Source organism: Drosophila subobscura, chromosome A (genome assembly GCF_008121235.1).
Source record: "Drosophila subobscura isolate 14011-0131.10 chromosome A, UCBerk_Dsub_1.0, whole genome shotgun sequence".
Lineage (NCBI taxonomy): Eukaryota > Metazoa > Arthropoda > Insecta > Diptera > Drosophilidae > Drosophila > Drosophila subobscura.
The window spans coordinates 3,362,043-3,382,516 of NC_048530.1; the positions used below are offsets into that span (position 1 = coordinate 3,362,043).

The 20,474-nt window shown below is 42.0% G+C and overlaps 3 protein-coding genes across 3 annotated transcripts; 2 read left to right on the plus strand and 1 right to left on the minus strand.

The window, feature by feature from the left end:
* Positions 1-907: 907 nt before the first annotated feature.
* LOC117892835 lies at positions 908-1,797 on the minus strand. The gene is made up of 2 exons (XM_034799191.1): positions 1,613-1,797; positions 908-1,528 (listed from the first exon to the last, which is right to left on the minus strand). The coding sequence occupies exons 1-2, from the start codon at positions 1,727-1,729 to the stop codon at positions 908-910; spliced, it is 738 nt and encodes a 245-aa protein (XP_034655082.1). The 5' UTR covers positions 1,730-1,797.
* A 2,762-nt stretch (positions 1,798-4,559) lies between these two features.
* LOC117892851 (ARL-6-interacting protein 1 homolog) lies at positions 4,560-5,096 on the plus strand. Its single transcript, XM_034799192.1, has one exon. It carries the CDS (start codon positions 4,560-4,562, stop codon positions 5,094-5,096), a length of 537 nt encoding a protein of 178 aa, XP_034655083.1.
* Positions 5,097-8,624: 3,528 nt separating this feature from the next.
* Positions 8,625-9,161, plus strand: LOC117893038 (ARL-6-interacting protein 1 homolog). The gene has a single exon (XM_034799411.1). It carries the CDS (start codon positions 8,625-8,627, stop codon positions 9,159-9,161), a length of 537 nt encoding a protein of 178 aa, XP_034655302.1.
* The last annotated feature ends 11,313 nt before the right edge of the window (positions 9,162-20,474 follow it).

Below are 20,474 nucleotides of genomic sequence, written 5' to 3' on the forward strand. Positions count from 1 at the left end.
GCGTGTGGCTGCGGCAAAGCCCGTGGTTCTGAAAACAGTGCCCGTGTCTACGAATGTTCCTGTCCATGATCAAATAGTGCCTTCGCATTTTGGCTGTGCACCTGGGATAGCAGAGCATGAGTATGATGCAAAACCTGTGCCAACAGAGACTATGTATGTCTGTATGTATAAGAAAACAGAGCTTGTCGCTGATCGTACGGATGTTGAAACAGAGCCCTATGGGCAATTCTGGGCAAAAAGCAGCTGAAGCACTACCTTCAGGCACCCGAAATAAATATCGATGTTGACAAACTTGGTAATTCTAGCAATGAATGCAACTGCCAGTTGTGGGACAGCGGCGTGGATGATTTGACATCGCATGATCTACAGACTGTCATTCATATAGCGTTGGAACATAATGTGCCAGTCACTATGAAAAACGGAAAAATGGACTTAAGCGTAACGAAACTCTCCCCCAAAGTTATATCCATATTAAATCAGGCTCTCCTTCAACGCAGACGCAACGATTTCGAATTTCTGCAACTAATGACAGCTGATGAACTGCAGGTTATGACGGAAAATTTGGAAAGAAAGATGGGCAGACTCAACACCCTCTGGATAAGGGTACTAAAAGGAGACATGCCACTATCAGTATCAGTCAGGATCTGAAACCCTCCGGTCCAGCAGCAATGGCGAAAATGGCACGGCTATCTGACGAATAGGAGGAGAAGGAAGAATTCTTTCTGTGAATTCGGTGAAGTTATAAGTGGAACCGAATCAGGAATTATAAATTGATGTGAACGTCGTTTGAAATCGATTAATGAAGCAATAGAAGTTCGCACATCTGAAAATAAATTAAACTTACTTAATGTTCCTTATTCATTTATTATTTTATTTTTATTTATTTTATTATTTATTATATTATTTATTATTTGTTTCTCATGGTGTTGTATGTATGCTCGTCCATTATAGAGCGTAAATGTTTATCGACTTTTCTAGTTACGCGCTCGAAGATCGCGACCTCCTCGTCAAACGTATCCAAAAAATCTTCGTCGGTATCAAAGTTAAACAAATCCACGTACTCCTGGTATATGATGGTGGCCTTGTCACGTATGGTTTGGGCAGCTTCTTTAAACGATTTCTCTTCGCTTTTGTCCATGTTCCAACGTGACAGATTGCCAATATATGTGCAGAGTGCATGCACCGCATCGAGACACTCTGGATTTCGTAACAGCATCATCTTGTTCAATTCTAATTTCCTGATTTCATCCAGTGCCCGCTGGGCTCTGCCCACATCGGCACTGCATAGAGTTAGGCTTTTGCTGATTTGTTGGCACAGCTGAACAAAGTTGTTCTCCACCATAATTTCAACTTCCTGCTGCTCGGTTAAGCACTTCCTTGCGGGACGAACATGCAAGAGATCTGCTGGCATTTGATCGACATCGATTTCGCCCGACAGCACTGGCTCCTTTGGCTTTCGGGCCGCATGGCGTGCATTCTCCATCCAGGAATCCTCCTCCTCTTCGGAACTAACAAATGTATCTGGCTTCTGGCAGCAAATATTAAAGAAAAATATTAATATTAATTATTTTTTCATTCTGAAACGTACGGGTTTAGCTGGTTTTTAACTTACTTTGGATTGGAGTGATGTGCCCTTTGGAATGGGAGTACCGACGGTCGATTGAGCCGATACCTGGGCCTCTTCACTATCATCACCTACTAAGATGGGACTCCCATCTGTTTTAGACATTATTAATGCGACAATAACTTACAGAAATCAAAGGAACAAATTTGATTTCTGTAAGTTATTGCGGCACTTGTGGGTACACGAGGCAGACACTCGCACAAAAGGAATGAAAACGGAAGTACGTGCCCAGTCGCTGTTTCCGGCTGTCAGCGAGATATCGAGCGACACATGCACTGTTTCACTTGATTGTACCAGTTTAGTCAGTGAGCTGTCTGTATGTCAGTTGTGGTCTGTCAGGAAAGTGGAGTTGGCAAAACTAAATCTTTTGCAGTTCAATACAATTTATATAATCGTTACACAAGATTTAATATTATTATTAATCCATTATTTATTATTTATGTGTAGTTACATATATTAATATATATATATAATCGTATTTGATTTGTTAAATTGCCTCTTTTTGTTTAGATAATTGTTATTTATATTTTTATTTTGATTAGATTATTACTTAATTATATTAATGTAGTTTTTGTAATTGTTTTTTTATTGTTTACATTTATGTTTCGTTGCGATTTTGATGTCGAACTGTCGAACGAAATGAACAAAGAATTGTTCTTTATATTTGTTATACGTCATCCCCGGAAATATGCCTCAATTATATTTCCTCTAAGATGTTTCCTCTTACCATGACCAACAATTTTCTTATTTGAAAATTGTTTAGCTGTTCTTTTTCTCTGACTGGTAAAGGTATTTTAATTGTATTAATTTTATTTTCTATAACTAGTGTTGTTGCCCGTACATTATTCTAATGGAAAATTGGGAGTACAATATTTTTGGTCATTCCGTTTTTAGCCAAAATAAATAATCTCAATCTCAGTCAATACTTTCGGATGATCGTAATATTCAATACCTGTAATGCGAGACGAAGGAAAGAAGCGGATGTACAAGCTCTATGCAATTGCGACATGTCCATATGCAAATTTATGTTACCTTCTTGATCGTCTGCATCTTGTTGGAAATGTTCTCGCAAAGAAATCAAAAAAAATTTACCAATTAACAAAAAAATAAACTAAAATATATATACAACTTTACTAAAAACACTAAAATCTCGATTAAATTTAATGAGTTGTTGTAGAAAGATAAAAAACAGATATTACGCTCTGTGGCCAGTATGACCAAAGTAGACCAAAGTGCATGCTCTCTGGGTACACTGTTTTGTGTTTGTTTACAAAACGAAACCCGTGTTATTTTATAGTGGATATGGAGCTTGTCGGACAACAATGGAGAAAGCACTGCATTGGATAAGCCCTTTCCCGCGAGACAGAAATGCAAAAAAACATTTTTTTTTTTATAAATTTATAAAATGAGTACAGAGTATATGATATAATATCCATATAATCAGTTATCGTTCGACTGCATAAATAAGTCCTAATTCGTCTTCATTTAATGCTCTTTTCTAGCCCTCTTGCGCTTGTTTTGATTCTGTCGACAAAAGATAAATCTGCTAAGTTTTCTGGTAAATTTTGTGCTGATCTGAGTACTCAAATGAAAACATTCTTGCGACCAAATTTTCTGTCGAAAAAAAAAGGGTTGATTTTTAAACGCTTGTATGGGAAAATCATCTCTGATTCTGTCGCAAGAATATTTTGCGTGTCTGAGTACTGGGCTCTAAGCCAAGTGCTCAGATCCGAAAACACGTTTGCTAGCAAACTGTGCTATGTATTTTGTTAGCAGCAGAGTGTGACCAGAGGCGAAAACCGCATTTCGCAAAAAGTTGCGTCACGCTATGATTAATGTGCATCTGTTCGAAGTATTCGATTGCTATTGCGCATTTTTGCACATTTTGCAAATTTCATCACTAAAGAAAACAAACGAGAAGGGACGTGTGAGACGCTTCTTACGCGTCACAACTTTTATACCCGGCACTCAGTACTACATCTGCAACTTAGCGGTTATTTGTCAAATTTTACATTTTTTCTTCATCTGTCATCTACATCAACAACACTGCTCACGCCAACACGCTTCTTTAGCTCGCCAACCTCCCCTAGAGAAACACTTTGCAGAGTCAGGGCAGAGTCGCGGCAGAGGCAGCGGCAGAGACGTGAGGGGCAGAGGCCATAAACTGCGCGAAGCAGAGTGTGCTGCTATAAGCTGCGGGACGGGGTGGGTTTGGCCACTGAAAATTAATTTCTTCATTGTGGCTATAATAATGATCCAATCGGATCCCAATTTGGTGATCTGATAGATATGGTCATTCCCTAAGGAATGGCGTTTTCTCTTATCTTCAAAATTGTAGATTTGGGAGGTTTTCGCCCTTTTGCGGGGGCGTAAGGGGGCGGGGCTCATTTTTGAAATACACTGGTTTCAGTGTGAACATACAGCAGTCTGGTGCCAAAATTTGGTGGCTCTAGCTCTTATAGTCTCTGAGAACTAGCCGAAAAACAAGACGGACAGACGGACGGACGGACAGACGGACAGACAGACATGGCTCAATCGACTCGGCTATTGATGCTGATCAAGAATATATATCCTTTATGGGGTCGGAAACATTTCCTTCTGTGCGTTACATACAACCGTTATCCGCACAAATACAATATACCCTATTTACTCTTCGAGTACAAAAACAGCTGATCTAAGATTATTGGCTTCGACTGTGTGCTATAGTTTCACAGCCAATTGTTGTTCTTAGACTTGAATGCCTTATGCATCTGCAGACAAGTTCGCCAGCCACTCAAAATCATCGTAGCCGCTTCGATATTTGCCTTTATCATCCCTGACTGCTGACTGTGTGCTTACATATGTACATACCTACATTGACAGCAGAACCAAGCGTTAGCTGACAAAAGAAAAATTGCACTTTTTGCGTTAAAAATATCGAAATAAAGAGAAAAATATGCCAAATAAAAATGCGAAGCAGCTCGTGAAGGATTTGCAGGCCTTTAAGGGGGCCATAGAGAGTGCCCATCGGTTGCTCACCTGGGAGAAAAATTACTATCCCGGGCTGCTGTTTGTCGGCATAAGTCTCATCTATGCCACGTTTTGGTACTTGGACCTGTCGGTCATCACGATGTTGTTTCTATTGGTATTCGCGGTAAATATGCTCAACCATTTGTTACCAACAATTTCACGCTGGCTGGGAAATGCCCTCGACTGGGATGAGCTGCACGACGTGAGATTTGAACATGTTTGCGAACAGATCTACAGCTTCAAGGAGTACTGGTCCGCATGGGTCCAGTATCTGTCCAAGGATCGCACGTCGGCAGGACTCGTGACTATGATCAGTCTTATCCTGCTGGCCTTTGCCTGGATCGGCGCCAACGTTGACAATTGTCTGCTTATGTACTTGGCCACTTTGCTCATTGCCATTTGGGCTGGCCTGAAGTACAATCTGAACGACGGCGGCTACAAATCGAAACTAAAAACCCTCTAAGAAACATCTTCAAATCTATTAGAAAACAAATTAACACCAGCTTGGTAAGTGTTTGATGGAATTTAAATCACTTTAACGAGATCCTTGCTATATGAACGTTTTTTACAGCCGCTTTTGGACTTCTTTGCTCACTGAAGGATTCGAGAAACTTCGCAAAGGAAAAATATAGCGATCCGGATTTGTTGAGCCAAACAACCCACTTAAAACCTACACATTATTCAATTCAAATTCAAATTCAATTCACTTCTGAACACTTAATAAATGGCTGCAGTCCTTGTACATCAACAATAATATTTAACTATTAATTAAATACGAGGAGTAATTAACAATCCGAAAGTAGCTAAAGTATTCTTTTGATTTCCTTACCTTTATTTTCATCATCTTTAACATTTTTGGTGCATTAGCAAACATTTGTGTATAGATACATACATTCCATTAGAACTACATACGCAAAAGGCTGCCTCAATTTTTAAATTTATTTTCTAGACAAATATTTGCCATAGTTTGAGAGTCAAAAGTCGTGGATTTCGATTTTGAACAGCCGTTTAAGTACAATTTCCACAGCTACCTGAGGCTACCTGTGAAATATTCTTTTATTTTATTGCCCTAAGTGTGTACAAATAATTATTGCTAATCCACTAATCCACCGCAGAACAGCTCATCTCTATACTCGCCTTTATTTTTGTTCAAGTTAATCCGGAATCAGGTAGCCCGACTCCTACTGATCCCTCACATTTGTGGCTTGAGGACGCTTGCCAGCGTTGGTCACGCTAGTGTTAAACAATTCATCATATTATTTATGGCCTCAAAAACGATATATTTGTACAGCTAATATGCACTAAGGAACCGCAGTTGAGGTTTAACGGTGGTAAAGTACTTTATGACGGTACATTTTTAATTGTTTGTGTACGTTACTTTGGGTGGGTTTAACGGCTTTCTCTGGTTAAATGAAAGGAAACATTTTACAACTTTACAAAGAAATTGTCGATTCGTTTTGATAGAATAGAAATACCCGAAAACTTAGCGACGCAAAGTTGAAGTGTTCTTAAAACTTAAAATTTATTTTTGTATTTCTTGGTATTAGATAATTGTTATTTATATTTTTATTTTTATTAGATTATTACTTAATTATATTAATGTAGTTTTTGTAATTGTTTTTTTATTGTTTACATTTATGTTTCGTTGCGATTTTGATGTCGAACTGTCGAACGAAATGAACAAAGAATTGTTCTTTATATTTGTTATACGTCATCCCCGGAAATATGCCTCAATTATATTTCCTCTAAGATGTTTCCTCTTACCATGACCAACAATTTTCTTATTTGAAAATTGTTTAGCTGTTCTTTTTCTCTGACTGGTAAAGGTATTTTAATTGTATTAATTTTATTTTCTATAACTAGTGTTGTTGCCCGTACATTATTCTAATGGAAAATTGGGAGTACAATATTTTTGGTCATTCCGTTTTCAGCCAAAATAAATAATCTCAATCTCAGTCAATACTTTCGGATGATCGTAATATTCAATACCTGTAATGCGAGACGAAGGAAAGAAGCGGATGTACAAGCTCTATGCAATTGCGACATGTCCATATGCATATTTATGTTACCTTCTTGATCGTCTGCATCTTGTTGGAAATGTTCTCGCAAAGAAATCAAAAAAAATTTACCAATTAACAAAAAAATAAACTAAAATATATATACAACTTTACTAAAAACACTAAAATCTCGATTAAATTTAATGAGTTGTTGTAGAAAGATAAAAAACAGATATTACGCTCTGTGGCCAGTATGACCAAAGTAGACCAAAGTGCATGCTCTCTGGGTACACTGTTTTGTGTTTGTTTACAAAACGAAACCCGTGTTATTTTATAGTGGATATGGAGCTTGTCGGACAACAATGGAGAAAGCACTGCATTATTGGATAAGCCCTTTCCCGCGAGACAGAAATGCAAAAAAACATTTTTTTTTATAAATTTATAAAATGAGTACAGAGTATATGATATAATATCCATATAATCAGTTATCGTTCGACTGCATAAATAAGTCCTAATTCGTCTTCATTTAATGCTCTTTTCTAGCCCTCTTGCGCTTGTTTTGATTCTGTCGACAAAAGATAAATCTGCTAAGTTTTCTGGTAAATTTTGTGCTGATCTGAGTACTCAACTGAAAACATTCTTGCGACCAAATTTTCTGTCGAAAAAAAAAACAGGGTTGATTTTTAAACGCTTGTATGGGAAAATCATCTCTGATTCTGTCGCAAGAATATTTTGCGTGTCTGAGTACTGGGCTCTAAGCCAAGTGCTCAGATCCGAAAACACGTTTGCTAGCAAACTGTGCTATGTATTTTGTTAGCAGCAGAGTGTGACCAGAGGCGAAAACCGCATTTCGCAAAAAGTTGCGTCACGCTATGATTAATGTGCATCTGTTCGAAGTATTCGATTGCTATTGCGCATTTTTGCACATTTTGCAAATTTCATCACTAAAGAAAACAAACGAGAAGGGACGTGTGAGACGCTTCTTACGCGTCACAACTTTTATACCCGGCACTCAGTACTACATCTGCAACTTAGCGGTTATTTGTCAAATTTTACATTTTTTCTTCATCTGTCATCTACATCAACAACACTACTCACGTCAACACGCTCCTTTAGCTCGCCACCCTCCCCTAGAGAAACACTTTGCAGAGTCAGGGCAGAGTCGCGGCAGAGGCAGCGGCAGAGACGTGAGGGGCAGAGGCCATAAACTGCGCGAAGCAGAGTGTGCTGCTATAAGCTGCGGGACGGGGTGGGTTTGGCCACTGAAAATTAATTTCTTCATTGTGGCTATAATAATGATCCAATCGGATCTGATAGATATGGTCATTCCCTACGGAATGGCGTTTTTAGTTTTCTGTTATCTTCAAAATTGTAGATTTGGGAGGTTTTCGCCCTTTTGCGGGGGCGTAAGGGGGCGGGGCTCATTTTTGAAATACACTGGTTTCAGTGTGAGCATACAGCAGTCTGGTGCCAAAATTTGGTGGCTCTAGCTCTTATAGTCTCTGAGAACTAGTCGACAAACAAGACGGACAGACGGACGGACGGACAGACGGACAGACGGACAGACGGACAGACAGACATGGCTCAATCGACTCGGCTATTGATGCTGATCAAGATAATATATACTTTATGGGGTCGGAAACGTTTCCTTCTGTGCGTTACATACAACCGTTATCCGCACAAATACAATATACCCCATTTACTCTTCGAGTACCGGGTATAAAACAGCTGATCTAAGATTATTAGTTTCGACTGTGTGCTATAGTTTCACAGCCAATTGTTGTTCTTAGACTTGAATGCTTTCTGCATCTGCAGACAAGTTCGCAAGCCACTCAAAATCATCGTAGCCCCTTCGATATTTGCCTTTATCATCCCTGACTGCTGACTGTGTGCTTACATATGTACATACCTACATTGACAGCAGAACCAAGCGTTAGCTGACAAAAGAAAAATTGCACTTTTTGCGTTAAAAATATCGAAATAAAGAGAAAAATATGCCAAATAAAAATGCGAAGCAGCTCGTGAAGGATTTGCAGGCCTTTAAGGGGGCCATAGAGAGTGCCCATCGGTTGCTCACCTGGGAGAAAAATTACTATCCCGGGCTGCTGTTTGTCGGCATAAGTCTCATCTATGCCACGTTTTGGTACTTGGACCTGTCGGTCATCACGATGTTGTTTCTATTGGTATTCGCGGTAAATATGCTCAACCATTTGTTACCAACAATTTCACGCTGGCTGGGAAATGCCCTCGACTGGGATGAGCTGCACGACGTGAGATTTGAACATGTTTGCGAACAGATCTACAGCTTCAAGGAGTACTGGTCCGCATGGGTCCAGTATCTGTCCAAGGATCGCACGTCGGCAGGACTCGTGACTATGATCAGTCTTATCCTGCTGGCCTTTGCCTGGATCGGCGCCAACGTTGACAATTGTCTGCTTATGTACTTGGCCACTTTGCTCATTGCCATTTGGGCTGGCCTGAAGTACAATCTGAACGACGGCGGCTACAAATCGAAACTAAAAACCCTCTAAGAAACATCTTCAAATCTATTAGAAAACAAATTAACACCAGCTTGGTAAGTGTTTGATGGAATTTAAATCACTTTAACGAGATCCTTGCTATATGAACGTTTTTTACAGCCGCTTTTGGACTTCTTTGCTCACTGAAGGATTCGAGAAACTTCGCAAAGGAAAAAAAAAATATAGCGATCCGGATTTGTTGAGCCAAACAACCCACTTAAAACCTACACATTATTCAATTCAAATTCAAATTCAATTCACTTCTGAACACTTAATAAATGGCTGCAGTCCTTGTACATCAACAATAATATTTAACTATTAATTAAATACGAGGAGTAATTAACAATCCGAAAGTAGCTAAAGTATTCTTTTGATTTCCTTACCTTTATTTTCATCATCTTTAACATTTTTGGTGCATTAGCAAACATTTGTGTATAGATACATACATTCCATTAGAACTACATACGCAAAAGGCTGCCTCAATTTTTAAATTTATTTTCTAGACAAATATTTGCCATAGTTTGAGAGTCAAAAGTCGTGGATTTCGATTTTGAACAGCCGTTTAAGTACAATTTCCACAGCTACCTGAGGCTACCTGTGAAATATTCTTTTATTTTATTGCCCTAAGTGTGTACAAATAATTATTGCTAATCCACTAATCCACCGCAGAACAGCTCATCTCTATACTCGCCTTTATTTTTGTTCAAGTTAATCCGGAATCAGGTAGCCCGACTCCTACTGATCCCTCACATTTGTGGCTTGAGGACGCTTGCCAGCGTTGGTCACGCTAGTGTTAAACAATTCATCATATTATTTATGGCCTCAAAAACGATATATTTGTACAGCTAATATGCACTAAGGAACCGCAGTTGAGGTTTAACAATGGTAAAGTACTTTATGACGGTACATTTTTAATTGTTTGTGTACGTTACTTTGGGTGGGTTTAACGGCTTTCTCTGTTTAAAGGAAAGGAAACATTTTACAACTTTACAAAGAAATTGTCGATTCGCTTTGATAGAATAGAAATACCCGAAAACTTAGCGACGCAAAGTTGAAGTGTTCTTAAAACTTAAAATTTATTTTTGTATTTCTTGGTTATATTTCTGAACGAAAATTTGTTTTAAATTTATTTGTTGTATGGTTTGGTCCTAGTCCTAGAATCCCTAGTGGCATTCACGCTCAACAGTAAAAGCCACAAATCATTTCTTCAAAAATTCAGGAAAAGTCGAAAAAATAAATTTGTATTGTGTGTTTAATTTGTTAAGTCGTTGTAAGTTAGTATTTGTTCATCGTTCAAACACCGCTTAAAAAATGATTCTCAGCTCAAATTTGATCCAAAGTGGAGTTAATTATTTTCTTGAATTTTAAACATGAAAATTCATTCGTGTGGCTTGCAGCAGCTTCGACTGATTTTATTCTAGTAAAACTCCGACTAAGCATTTTGTTTTTGTTTACTCATATCACGCCTGGCTAAAAATGAAACTTTTATGGCTAAAAAAGTGGCTGTTAAGTTTGGCCACCCACAAAAAAGCCACTCGAACGCTTAGTTTCGGCCTAAGACACTCTCACCTGGGATAATTATGGCAAAGTTTTCGACTCCTATATCAATATGGCCCCCTGAGCCACCCGCCACCACCGAATAAATAAGCTTCTTAGTTGCTTTTTCGAGCGCTGCTTTTCGTATTATGTCGGGGGCCCAGAGTCTCTCATAAATTTAATGATGTTTTTGCTGTTTCCTTTTTTGTCTTGTTTTTTCGAAACCTCCTGGTGCTGCCTGCCGTTGCCTCTCTCTCTCTTGCTTTTGCCTTTGCCTTTGCCTTTGCATTCTTCAAAGCTTCACTTTGGTTTTCCGCATTGCAGGGGGGGACTAGTCCGTGCTACTTGGCGCCTAATGAACGCGTTGATGAGGCAGACGCCCAGTCAGGCTCTCTCTCTCTCTCTCTCTTGACTTTCAACCCAGTCGCCGAGCTGCTGCTGCTGTGGCGGCTGCAAGTGTGTCTAACGTTCCAGAAATAACATTTGTAGGTAATAAATTCTAAAGATAATACACCCACAAGACCAGACCCCTGAGTGGCCCCGCACAGGCTATGGCCTAGGCACTAGGCTCGGCACATAACTCTCTCTTTCTCTCTTCTCCACTCTTCCCTTCTCCCTGCTCTCCTCTTGTGTTTACGAGTATTGCAGCGCAGGGCAGCGTCGTCTCCTCCACTAAGCTAAGCGCAAATATAAATTGTGCCGGAATGGCTTGGTCGAGGGGAGCTTGGGGGTAAACCTCACGCACATTGAAATATTACACCTGCAATTGGCGTTGCTCCTGAGACGCGTTTTTGTGTGCTGTGCCCACAGTGCCCACAGTGCCATATACTATGGGTGTTTGTGAGTGGCGTTAATGAGGTTGTATGCTTCCAATGCGCACAACGATGCGTTTGTTGTTGCCTTCATTGACCAAATAATATTCATAATAATTAGTTTATAAAGATTTTTCAGTGCTTGATGCTCTGAAAAAAGGATATAAAATCACAAAATATTGCAAAATAAAATAATACTACAAATTTCAATGAGATATTTCGTTTTTTTAGGGACAAACTTCGTTAAGTTCAATTTACTAAAAAGTTATTTTAACATGACATTTATTTTATCTAAATATAAAAGCACTCTAAAATAAATATTGTACATAAATATATTTAAGCTAAACGTGGGAATATTTAATTTAAATCTAACATTTATTTATGCTATAGATGAAATACATTTCAATTAATTTTCTTTATGGTACATAACACTGAGCGACTGTTAAGCTCGAGACAATAATCGGTTTTTAGGCCTCGTAGTGATCACTTTCTCGTACTGCAAATTTTCCAATATTGTTACTCAAATTTGCAGCGCAAATATTCACGAAAAGTAACGGGCTGGGCTGACAAGAAAATTGCACCACCATTCATAAGATTTATGAGATAATAGATAAGATTTTAGTGCACCAAAGTTGAAGTTTTCTACAATTTTTAATTGTTTTTTTTTAATTTGAAATTGATATAACAAATTTATACTAGATGGTTTGGTAGTATTTCTTAACATCAGTTCTTTAGATGCTAACAAAATTAAGTTAGAATAGAATATATAGAAAAATTAATATAATAACATTTGGCATATCCAGTAAGTAGCACCCCTTCGCAGACTCTCTAAAACCAGTCCATCCTCATATTTTGATGTCAATTTTTGTTGTACAACATTTTTCACTTAAGCCACAAAAAATAAAGACCAAAGCAGGCTGGGTTCTCCGCTTACAGGAGGATGGTGGGTGTGAGTGTGCGGTATGTGTATGCCAAGGACAAGGGTATAGTAGGGAACAGTCAAAGAGAGATGTTGCAAAGGCGGCAGCGGCAGCGTGTCATTAGGTTACATGCTTGTAATTACAATTCAGAGACAGAGAGTATAGAGGGAGGATAACGCACACGCCCAACGCTCGGTTTTATGGCCCGGAATGAGCTCCGGCACCCGACCCGAGATGAGTAATACAAGTCCAAGGTGGAGTGCCAGCCTCCTGCCGGGTCATCGATGTCGGTTTCGGGTCGGTAAATCCTCCGACTACATATGCAGATTATCTACGTCCCTTTTTGTGGGTGAAACTTTTTTTTGTTTTGGCTGGTGAACAACAAAAATTATGTCATAAAAATGTTGTTGCTAATGTTGCGCGGGGGAGAGAGGAGCACGAGGAGCAGGAGGAGCAGCCACAAAATGCCGCATTAAAATCACAAAAAATATAAATACAATATGCAGGGCTTCCCTTCCATCGTCACACCCCAGTTCTCAGCTCCATGCATCTCGCAACTGATTTTCGGAAGGAAGTCGGCAACTTTTATGCTTGTGGAAAATTACGTGAGGCGTTGGCAACTTTCGCCAAAGTTTTGCCAGCGATAAAAGGCACTACAACAATCTTTTCTTATTTCTTTTTCTTCTCCTCCCTCCGATTTGCAATATTTCCGGTTATTACTTTCCGCTCACAGAGAGTGGGTGGGTGGGAGAGAGCTTTACTTGATTAGGATCCAAGCCGCTGATACTCGTACATGTAAGCCCGGCAAGTCCTTCGTCCTCATATATGTAAGCTGCCAGCGAAATTGTGTGCCAAGCCGATCACTTGTTTTTCGGGCTTTAAAGATATTTGGTATATACATTTTTAGTGCTTTATTCTATGCATACAAAATATTGTTATAGCAGCGAAAGCGATTGGAAGACAAAACAAATATGGGTAAATGGGTTTGAATATTGCTTGCGAAGAGTAACGGACACCAGGGGTATGATAAGTGTACAGTTTAATCTACATAGGTACATGGGATCACTGCTGGATAAGACATAATATCTGAATGGTCGTTCATTCCGTCAAACTTAAATAAAACCAAAATATTAATTTTCAAATTAAATCAAAGACCATTGAAGATGTTGAGTATTGCACATAAATTGTATATTGTAAGGCTACAAAATATAGTTAAATCTTGTAGCAGTAGAATAAATGAAAACTGAAGAGGAACGTTGTGAGACGCGCCTTAAGCCCCGTCGAAACTCTTATCCCTTGTACTCAGTCAGCTTATACGTGAGCTTGTAATTAATTTGTTTAAATTATACTATACAGTTCCGTGTTGGCATGAGAAGTGATGTATGTAGATGTAGTTGAAACATGTAGAAAAAATGTAAAATGTAAAATTTTAAAAAATAAGGTACATTTTTTCTACTGGGCACCGGGTGTAAAAATTGTGACGCGTAAGCAGCGTCTCGCAGCGTTCTCGTTTTTTACTGCATTTCTTAAAATTCTCCATTCTCCATTCCCAGACCCCAACTTCTTCTATAAATAGATGCTAAAAATCACTATCAATTAAGTGTCTGTACCCCACCAAAAACTCAACCACATTTGATGGTCTCTTAAGCAGGCGGCATCCCTAGGAGTACACCCCCCACCACTTCCCAGCAGATGTGTGGCCCTGTTCCGGGGGTTCACGAATGTCGTAAAATATGAGAGATTTTTCGTTTTGCTTTGCTGTATCTTTGCATCGTGCGATTCATTATTCTTCTCTCCATTGTTTGCCAGCCAACCCAGCACGCCCCCGCCCCCGCCCACGCCACCGCCTGGATATAGTTTTCCCTTTGTTCGCTTTCCTTTTTCCTATCTGTCTCTGGTTTTGGTCTTTAATGTGTCACCGCGTAGACATCTATTAAAACTTCATTCATATTGCGGTTTTGCAGTATATGTGCAGGATATCGTCTAGCAGGCTTCTCCGCTTCATTCAAATCTGATTTTGGGGGCAAAAGGCAGCAGCAAAAATTGGATGAGCTCTCAGCTTGAAACTCAAAAACCAAACTCCAGCTCCTGCGGCAGAGTCCATCTGTCAGGCATTGTGCCTGGCGACAGTTTTTTGTGGCTTTTTATTGTTTTTTTTTTGGGGGAGGCGGACAGAGGGGTTGGTATCCCAGCTTATGTTGATGATGCTGTTGCTGCCTTTTTGATGGTTCGGCGTGGAATGGGATCGGTGGAGTGTGTTAAAATATGAGCACACTCTCCCTTCCTGGTGTGTGCGGCATCAGGCTCCCTCGCTCCTTCCCTCCTGCCTGCTCATCTGCTCAATGGCAATTTTACCTATTTCCCCCCCATCCATGGACAGGCATCCTGGCATATCCTGCTACCTGGCAACCATATGTGGCCTTTTATTACGATTATGATTACGTGTAAGTGCAGGATGGGGCTCCATGTATCCATGTGTCCCCGCGGGGCGCCGTTGTTGGGAGGGTTCCATTAAAGAAATCAGAAACCAGCAACAGCTGACGGGAATCAATAAGTATGCAGAGCCCCCACCCTCATCAGCTCACTATCTATGCTCATTATGCTAATCATAATGATTAGAGGAGAGAGAGAGGGAGAGAGAGAGGGGACGGGTCCAATCTCTGCCTTGCAGCAATTTGTCACGCTGACTGTCGGAACGCAACAATGGAAGCCCAGTGTGGTTTTTGTTTCTTGTGACTTTTTATCGACCGCATCAGATCTTTGAAATAATCTGAGAAAGCCCCAAAAACGAAACTACGGCGCGAAAATTAAAACAAGTGGAGAGACCCAAACCGAAAACCCCACGAGGGTACGAAGGAACTGCAAATACCCTTGCCGAGGAGCTCCAAAATGTAGCTCCAATATGCTGTCGACTTTTCACTGATGTTCGGGGGTTCAAAGACTCTCCTTAAGCATTCTTTCTTGCACATATTTCCGTCTAGTTCCTTTCCTCAAATCCCTGCCCTAAGCTCTCTCTATAAGCGTACTCTGCGTAGCCCACCCTTCGCTTCTTCTTGTGTTACAAACGGCATGGCATTGGCTGTTGGACTCCACAGCTAAGTTGACGATTAATTTGAGCAGTCAGTGGCTGTCAGAGAGCGGGGTGCGGGGAGAGGCACGGTCAAATGCTCCATCCGGCGGTCAGTTAACCAGCTGCCCAAAGCCAAAGCCAGTGCCAAAGCATATGCCCGAGAGCCCCTCCCCTCCCACAGCAGAGCTCGCTCCAGTTTTAGTGTCGTTACCACTTGGCAGAGAGACAAAGACAAAGCCAAAGCCAAAGCCAGAGACAACGACAGCGACAAAGACAAAGACACGTTCTTGTTTTATTTAATGTGGCAACGGCAAACGGCAACGGCCACAGCGTTGGCGATGTGCTCATTGATAATCATAATCAAGCTAATGATGCGGCAGACGATAAGCTGCCCAGACCGAGAGCCAGAGACACGGAGCGCCCGCGACAAGGTGAATTCACTTATGGGGTGACAGCTTCATCCCAACAACAGCAAACGCAAAATGCACTCTCGTCCATCTGCGAGCAGCGAGAGAACGTGGTGAATAAGTGTTTGGAGCTCACCGCGGCGCACAACGGCACCTCATGGGTGGATTCAACTTGGACCGAGAGAGCAAGAGCAGGAGCAGGAGCCAGAGAGAGACCGAGAGCCAGATACCGTTGCAGCGATGCTCGTCGAACGGCTTTAATGATGATTTAGCATCGTGTCCATCGCCGGCAGCAGCAGCAGCTTTGGTCCACGGACCGACCGACCACATTGATCGCATCGCCACAGTGACGATATCTCCAATTGGTTCCCAAACATTCCCCAAGCCCCGGGGAACGCTCCGACTCCCGGCACTTGCTCTGCAGTGTCTACTTATCCAAGCCAATTATCTCATGGGTTTGCCGTGCGGCCAAACTTGGCAGCAAGAAGCGATTGGGCGCTCATCGAAGATTGGGAGCAGCGCCAGCGAGGCAACATGGAGAGGCAAAGGCCCACTGCCGCTGCCGCTGCCGCTGCCGCTGCGACTGCCGCTGCCACTGCTTCTGGCTAATGAGTGCAATTTGCTTCTTGTCTTGGCCACTAAATGCTCGCATTAGTTTAGATAAATAGCTTAATTAATACGTTTAGTATGTCTCTCCCTCGCCCTCGCCCTCTCCCTCTATCTCTGTGGGTGCCGCTCCCTCTCCATCTCTTTCTCTCTGTGGGCTTCCTCCGGCCACTCCCTGCCGCTACAATTACAACAATAACGAGCGGCAATTATTAGCCTAATGGCATTGTTTGATTTCCGTACTGCACTTTTGGTGGGTTGCGGGGGGCTCCAAAGTGCGAGATCCGCTAAGTGGGGAAATATTTGCGACCCACGGCGCAACGGTGCTGCGGGTGTGGGTTGCGGGTTGCGGGTTGCGGGGGAGTGTTAATGTGTTTTGCTGAGGCAAATAGATGGATGGTCGCATTCAATGGCACCATTAACGCCGCTCGATTAAAGTGCTTTGTAGAAATGTGAAAAAAATAATTAAGGATAGTCCGAAGGGGGTTTCAGGAGAGAGAGAGAGAGAGAGAGAGAGAGAGAGAGAGAGAGAGAGAGATTCCGAGGAGGCGATGTCTTGGGGGAAAAAATGCTCTAAGAGCAGTTGAAAGTATTCTAAAAATTAATTTGCGGCACTCCGATAGGGGGTTTTGATCGGTTTCGGGGATACCCCAGTTGGGGTCTTACACACTGAGCCCATCCCAGCGGAACTTTGGGATTTGTTGAAAGATGTGTGACGCCTGTGAACATTGGCACGAAAAACATGCTCAAGCTGTTGAAATAATTGTGCCCAGCATTAAGGGGGTTTCTGAAGGGGGCTCCGATCTGTTTTGCTGCCATGCCAGTTGGGGTTATGCAACCAAACGCAACTTATGATGGACATCCCTAAAAGCATTCAAAATTACTCAAAAAATCATCCAAACCCCCGAGGATCATCTCCATAATTTATGATTAAATGCACACTTCTGGGGCTCCATTTCCGGCTAATTCCAGTGGCTCTGGCTATACTCACTCCTGCACTTCGTATCACAAATCAATTTCTCACGTTGTCGATTTGCTATCACTCGCCGGGGGAACGCTTCAAATCGATTTCCCTTGCCGCCTAATGACTGCCCCACATAGGAAATTCCACCAAAAAAAATAATGTATATAAAAAAAGACAGAGAAGGAAGGGGAACAAAAGAATACAAAGGGCAGGCCGCTGCTTGATACGCCCCCATGGTAGCCGCCGCCGCCGCCGCCGCCGCCACAATGGCCGTGACTAATGCAAAATGCTTGGCGATGCTCATAAACACCTCATCAGCGATCATTACGATGCCTTCCACGAACGAGATGACGTTAGAAAATAAGCCAAAAACGAAACAGAAAATATATGTCTCAATAAATCTGGACAACGCCGACGCGGATGCCTGCCCCATCATCATCATCATCATCATCGTCCCCAGCATAACTATAAATCTCTGTGCCGATCGCAGCTCGTTAAAAAATTAAATTAATAAAACTTAATTTGCACACAAGGCAACAAAGACAAATCCAGCTTAGCGCTACACCAAAAAGAAAACGAACGAAAAACCAAAGAAACAAAAAACGGAAAGGAAAGGAAAGACAATGGGCTGACCCGAACGAGCAGCAAATGACCAAATCAGAGCACCAAATTAGCAGCCCACCAGTTGGTGGATCATTGCCTGTGCTCTGTGCCGCGCTACCCTCTAGTCTGAGGATAGTATGAGCATCAGCAGAAGCCACTGGGTCCACAATTTGCATTGGGAACTCTTCTTTTAAGTAGGCCAAAGCGGATTTCCTTTAAACTGCCAGAAAAGTGTTCCATCTCACCGTAGAGGGTACTCCCAGCTTCGTGGCTAAATGTGGCTTTGGTTTCGTGGTGGAATTTATTTTGATTTTTGTTTCGAGGGCGTTGCGATGTCGGCTCGCTTGGACCGTTGATAATGATCGATTTGGAACTACGAAAATGTGTCAAAAACAACACGAAAGCCACTCCAATGAGTCGGCGCATTTGATTGTGGCACTCGCAATGACGAGCTTCAATTGTGGCTGCTTCGACGAATGATTGATGGAGACGGGCAGAAAGGGAGTCAGGGAACAGGCAGCCAAGGAGCAATGGAGCAATGGAGCCAGGGAGCAGCCTGTGGTGGTGCTTAAGAGTGCAAACAAGCCGATGAATTCCCAGTAGTCCTAGTCCAGCCAGTAAAACTTATTCTGCCATTGAGAACCCACGACAAAACAAATAAGCAACCCCATAAAGCAGTGCACTTAACATCTGTGGTAGGTTTTTGGTGGCCCCTTTCTAGGCTCCTTTACACAGGATATTTTTGAAGGGGTTTTCGGGCTTAGTGCTTTTTGAATAGGATTGGGAACCACCTGCCTGCGAGGCTCATTGACTTTATATTTGCTCTGAGGTTGGTCTGCTCGCAACCTTCCCTCTTCGGGGGTTTGGCTCTGCTGATTTTTTACCATATCCCGCATGAATCCTCTTTACGTGGCGGTTGGATCTGTTTAATTACCTCGATGAAATCATATTGTAAAGCAAACTTTGCGCTCAACACAATCGCATGAAACGAATTTCCGGCACTTTCGCTTGCCACAGTGCCACGGTGCCACTCCCCCGAAGCCCGCAGCTGGCAGGCGATGCAATTCAATTTGTTTGCCTAGGATGCATGAGCCGCGAATCAATTACGCGGCCCCACAACAACAACGAGGGCCAAAAACAAAAGGAGGGAGGCAGGAAAACCTACACCGGCTCAAATTAATGAAAATCCAATGAAAAGCGCCGCCGCGGTGGTCGCTGACGCTGACGCTGACGCCACATGCAGTGCAGTGCATAAAAATGTATAGAGACATATATCAAAAAGGAGAACCAAGACACGGTAGTTTCATTTTTGTTGGACTCAATTCTGTTCATAAATTCATTACGCAACGAAAGCAACACGGAACGGGGCAACCAGAACCAGCGGGTGCCAGAGCTAAGCCAATAAAAGAGAGCGACTCGAGCGACCCTCGGACGTGTTTTAGCGTGAAAAATGTGTGTGAGAAAAGCCACACAAGTCGTGGACCGGGAGAGGTCTTTCTGATTGAGTTGCTGCATTTCCTGAACCCGAAACTTTCAATGGAAAAACCAACGAGCAGAAGATGCGTAACCGTAGACAGCTTCAAAAACAAAACAACAAAAAATGCGCCAGAAACAAAAAGCAGAAATGTTGACAAAACAAATAAACAAAAATCCCTACAACTTTGCGGTGAAAATTCAAACGGAAAAGAAGTTGCAGCTCAAATTACGAGGGGAAACAAATCGAGACCTGCTCGAAAGAACTCCACAAACGACACGTAACCACCGCCCAGCCCTGTCATTATCCTTGCGAGAGTGTAACCCAACCCCAAAACGGGGTCTGGGGAGGAAACTCTCCAAAGATGAGACACAGAGAGGGAGGGGGAGACGGACTGAGGGACAGCAGAGTGCACTCCAATCTACGAGTATCTGCAGAGGTCCCTGCGATAAGTGCATTTGCAGTGGACATTGATTTACATTTACATAAAACTCGCATTCGAATGACAAAAAGGGAACCAACTGTCCCTGTCCTCCTCCTCCTCCTCCTCCCTTTTTCTTATATATTTCCTGCAGGCTTCTTTTTCTTTTTTTGGTTTTTTTGTGGGTTTTGGGCGCCGCAGTCAAGTGGATTTTGAAGTGGTCAAAGAACTATTCACCAAAAATGCATTCCACTTGGCCATGGAAATTTGATTTTCATGTTTTGGCAGTTACCGAGACCCCCAGAGCCCCAGAACCCACGCCACAATTTTTGCCTAATTTATGAAGGTCCTCAGGAAAATACTTTTGTGCCAGCCTAATTGCAATTGGGTCCGCCTGCAGCTGTCAACGCAGGTCTGGGGCCTAATCACACTCGGACACACCCCAGAGCTAAGATTTAGCATCCACTTGGGCGACAAAAAGGTTCACTTAGGAGTGGGAAAAGTGGAAACCT